The sequence below is a fragment of the Halyomorpha halys genome, unplaced genomic scaffold (assembly GCF_000696795.3).
Source record: "Halyomorpha halys isolate HHAL.00 unplaced genomic scaffold, Hhal_1.1 Scaffold328.1, whole genome shotgun sequence".
Classification (NCBI taxonomy): Eukaryota; Metazoa; Arthropoda; class Insecta; order Hemiptera; family Pentatomidae; genus Halyomorpha; species Halyomorpha halys.
The window spans coordinates 1-4,893 of record NW_027112103.1 but is presented as its reverse complement, the minus strand read 5'-3'; the positions used below and the strand labels follow the sequence as shown (position 1 = coordinate 4,893).

The window sequence follows — 4,893 nt, the reverse complement described above, 5'->3', positions numbered from 1 at the left end:
ATCAGTAATACCTTAATTTAAACCAGCTTACCAATATAATAATTAATTTGGGTAATATCCCCCAATTTTTACTCCGGGGAATACCTAAATTAAACAACCACACTGAATGGGGCTTTGTACCTCTGGAGCTCATCTTCCCTATTATTTATCATTTTCCAGTAAACCACCGTCCCTATTTCAAGCTGGCCTTATCAAATCACGGACACTGATGTATCGTGCCACTCTTCTGCGTTTCTCCTTCTTAATTTTGTTCCTGAATTTTGCCCACATCTTCCTCTGTCATATAACTAACGTTAATATTGCTCTCCTCCATCGCTGTATCTCCATAATTCCTACGACGTCCCCGCAGTCTAAAAACTATCTCGAATGGGAAAAACCCGGTAACCGAGTGTATGGAATAAATGTATGTCACGATTGCTCGTTCCATGGCTTCATCCGGCTCTAGCCCCTATCTAACTGATACACCCACTGGTGGTCACTGAGAGTGCTGTGGAACCTTTCGATCCCTCCTCGGCCTTTTGGATGTCCTGGGCTGTTAAGGTGCAACACTACGTCCAAGACTTTCATTTCTTTCCTGACGCCTGCGTTTTCAAGCTCCCTTCTACTGTCTGATGAGATTCTATTTAGTACTCCGTTAAACTGGAACCATGTTCTTAACGCTGCTTCTCCTGACCTCTCTTTCACTTGGTACGCCATTGCTAATTTTCGATATAAGACCACTGTGATCCACTTGTATCACTTCCATGTAAACTAATCCGCCTGAAGATCGCTGAGCGGTGGGCGTCTCTTCCTGAGTCGCTTGTGGTGAGTGTCTATTGTATTTTGTAGACATACGTCACAGCTACCAATGGTTTCTTGGAAAGTACGCTTCATACCCCACCAGAAGTATCGACGGTGCAGTGCCTGTAAGGTTTCGTTCAGTGTTCTATGGTTTGTCATTCCCTGGTGATATTTGAGTGTCACCTCTCTTTGGTACTCTACGTCACGCAGAATCTCAACCATCATCATAAAGCGAATGTACATCCTCGACTTTCAATGTACATTCGACCTCAATCTGTTCCGTCCGCCAAAGATGCCAAATCTTCTCCCAAACCACTGCATTTCCTACGTATAAATTATGGCTATGTCCATTTATATGTATCTTCCATATATATTTATATGGATATTCCATGTATCTTCAAGGGCTTTGCTGACCTGACATCTTTGACGCAAGGTTGTGACCAGATGGTCACGATGCTTCTCTCGCCGTATTCATGCTCGATCTTCAATTTCCCCGTTGTTCTTGTTTTCCGTATAACCTAGCTCCAATTTTCATTGATAATCTCTTCTGTCTCAGGTGGTCTTTCTACAGTTGAGTATCTTCAGTAGTCTCTCCTATGTTTCCTGATTCTTGTTGTTGTTTTTCTTCCGGGGTCTACCCAATCATCTAGGGATGTGAGACATTTTTTCAAGAACGTTTCACATCCCTAGATGATTCTCCCAGGTACCCTAGTCCATCCCCCATCATCAATGTCCATTCTTGTATATTCTGTGGGCGCATTCCACAGAGGAGCGATCCCGAGGTAGACCTCGTTTTTTCGTTTCCTTAGCCAGTTGTACTTTCATGCTATTATCAATGAAGTTTATCTTCCAGCTGACCACGTCCGCTCCTTGGGTCTTCCGCATCTTCACCGTGATCAGATTGAACTGGCCTAGATATGTCGCAGCGTACTGCCCTTTGGACTGGCACTGCTTCTTCCCTTCTCTAAACATAAAAAATATCTTCCATCTAAGTCCATCTGCCCCATCCGTAAAACTTCTTTTTCATCTTTCTTTGACGACTGGCCACGATGTCTCCTCATCGGCTTGAAAGTGGTTCAGAATGTTCCGTTTAATCCTGCATATTAGGGCTGCCTTTAGGGACAATGCGTCAACCCTGTCGAGTAGGTCTTCTGCGACTTTACCTCCCATCCTCTCCATGATACGGTCACCACCCTTAAGGGAATGATTAAATCCTCCTACATCCCCTGAGGAACGCTCCAGGTCTGAGATGGCCTTTCTGATCTCTTGTGATGTCGTCTCTATCACGTTCATCTTGGCTAGCATGTAAGAATTATGTTAATGTAAAGGGTTGTTATGGTCTAATTAATTGTAGATTCGATAAAATGATGGACGAATATTCTAAACGTCACCAATAATTAAAGAAAGATTTGAAAGGCAATGAGTTATTTTTCGAGTTAAAAAAAAAAAAAATAAATAAAATGTGTATAAACTTTTTATTATAGTGACTAAGAATATCCTGTCCGATTACTGTTAATTTCCTTAAAGGGAATTCATTAATTTTTAAAAAAAATAAATGTCCAACAAAAATACTGATAAATTCTACGACAAAAAGTTCTATTCCAAAGGAGAGAAGAACTACCGTAAATTTTAAATTCAACCATATCAAAAGTGGTTAAGAATAAAAATTAACTTTTGATTAAAAAAAATAATAGATACGTTCTCTTATGTTCCAAATATTAACTAATTATATAAAAATGACACTTCTTAACAATTTAGTACCATAGTTGTCTATCTGTTGTTTATTTTTGGTTGTGAATTTTATTTCGTATTCAGACTCAGAACAATTATTAATTACAGTTTCAATAAAATAGTTATACAATTTCACTATGTACTTACATATGATACTGTAGATGTACTGCCTCACCCTGCCACTTACCATCTTAACCGTTACTGTAACTTAAAATCACTGTACTGAAGTTCTGAAGTTCGTCGGGTCCTCGAATCCTGGTGGGATCCAACGTCATTATGATTAATTATTTTACATAAATAAATAGTCATGATATTTCAATTGTTTGCAAGTCCGGGAATTAAAGAATTTCATAATTTATAATGTATTTTTTTAAAAATTATGTAATAGTAAAAATAATTGGTTATTACACAACTCAAATATCCGAAGTCTACTCTAATTTGTGTGTTACTACTCCACCGGCAATAATTATTGTGTACAATATACCATGATCCCTTACTTTAGTCTCGATCAATCGATATCTTGCAAAATATCGAACTCGCGTTCCTTTGAAGTATACTTTTGGAGTTTGAAAAAAATGTGTACTTGCGTGTGGGTATAAAAATTCCAGAACGTACGCGAAGAGATTAGTTAGAAGCAAGAAGAGAGCAGATTGAAGGAATTAAGAAAATCAAGCAGTAGAAATGAGTCTTTTTTTTATTTATTTATTTTTTTTTTATCCCCCTCCCTTGCCATCTCTGGCATACGGGGTGCGGGAGCAGTGAGGTAGAGCGCTGGGGATTGCGCATGCCACTACTCCCTAGGATCACCAATTTTTCCTTTTTTTATTCTTTTGTTAATTATTCAATTAATGTTTTTTTTTGTTTTTTTTTTTTTTACTGTGGTCCAGCCCAGCGCTTCGTCTGATGGAGCTGCACCTTGTCCACTGTATCCCTCTGGGTGCCTCCTGCAGTTACCAGGCTGGTACAGCCCTCCTGGTCTTAGTCTGGGTCAGCTTCCTCATCTTCTGGTGGCTTGCCGATGTTGGGCGGTCAAGTCCTTCCCATCGTGTGATGAGTGGGGGTAGAAATGAGTCTCGCAAATTCTACAAAATGATGAATAGCATTAAGTGTGGACCGATCAGGAGAGCCAACCTAATCAAAGACGACCATAGAAACGCTACCATACTAATGCTGGAAGAAGAAGTGCAAGAAAGGTGGGGGAAATATTTCCAGAGATTATTGAACCCAAGAAAAGCAGAGAATTATACAAAATATCATCAACTCATTGATTAAAATCTGATTAGAGAGCATCCAAGTGCTAACAATATGAAAGTATGTTGACATCTTTATTTTCTGCTCTTGATAAATTTGGGAATTGGCTCAATACCCTCGACCAAATTTTCGTTTGTACAGGAGAAGTTTTGTCACAAATTCCAAATTCACTAGTGGCCATTCCCCTCCCCTGAAAATTCACCAGTAGCCATCCTCCCTCCCCAAATTGACCTCTAACCATCACCACCCCATGAATCGCTGAAGAACTCACCAGGGAGCGGTGGTGCAAAATTTACGAATCACTGCTTTAGTTAACCCTTAATTTCAAAAAAGAATACTTGTTTTTAAAAAATAAATAATTTAATTTCTATCCATTTTAGTCTCAAAACACTTTATTTTTCTTTCAAGTCCGGCATTTCGGCCAATCCGGCCATCCTCAGAGACAATCTACCATAAAACAGCTTTTTATCCTCAAACATTTCAAAATACTTAACATTATTATTTATAATTTATCTTACCTTAATACAGTTTGGGAATTATATAATTTAAAAACTCTTACTCCATGCAGGCTAAAGAGCCACCATGAAAAATTAAAATCCCAATGTAATAGGAAAAGATTTTTAAGATATGATTTTTGGATATGTTGATGGTGAGACAAGGTAAGAATATAGTCACAGAATGGACAAAAAAAGAAACAAGCAGTAATATAATATTGAATTATTATTCTTGCCACCCTTATCACATGAAATATAATGTAATAAATAATTATATTAAAAAAATCTATTAAAGTAACTGATGATAGTAGGTTACATGTAATAAAAAATAAGATAATTAATATGTTCCTAGAAAATGTTTAACCAAAAAAATTAATTTACAAGATTTGGGAAATTAACCTTAAAAATATTTTTAAAAAAACAGGAAACGAAATAGTAAATAATAAAGTAAAAAATTATGGATTCAATTATATTAAAGGACTATCTGAAGATATTAAGAAATCATTTAAGCATTACGATGTTGATGAGTGCTCTCTGAGTCATAGACCTAACAATAAAATCAAAAATTATTATAGTATATTAAAGGACAAAATTGATACAAGAAAACAATCGGGATTAATATATAAAATTCCCTATA

General features: G+C 37.1%; 1 protein-coding gene across 1 annotated transcript in view; it reads right to left on the bottom strand.

The window, feature by feature from the left end:
- LOC106681342 (facilitated trehalose transporter Tret1) overlaps positions 1–3,467 on the bottom strand; it is a 29,651-nt gene extending 26,184 nt beyond the window's left edge. Inside the window, exon 1 of the mRNA XM_067050132.1 lies at positions 2,659–3,467. Within this exon, the coding sequence (XP_066906233.1) occupies positions 2,659–2,660 (2 nt within the window). The 5' untranslated portion in view covers positions 2,661–3,467. The remainder of the gene's footprint in view (positions 1–2,658) is intronic.
- Between the last annotated feature and the right edge of the window lie 1,426 nt (positions 3,468–4,893).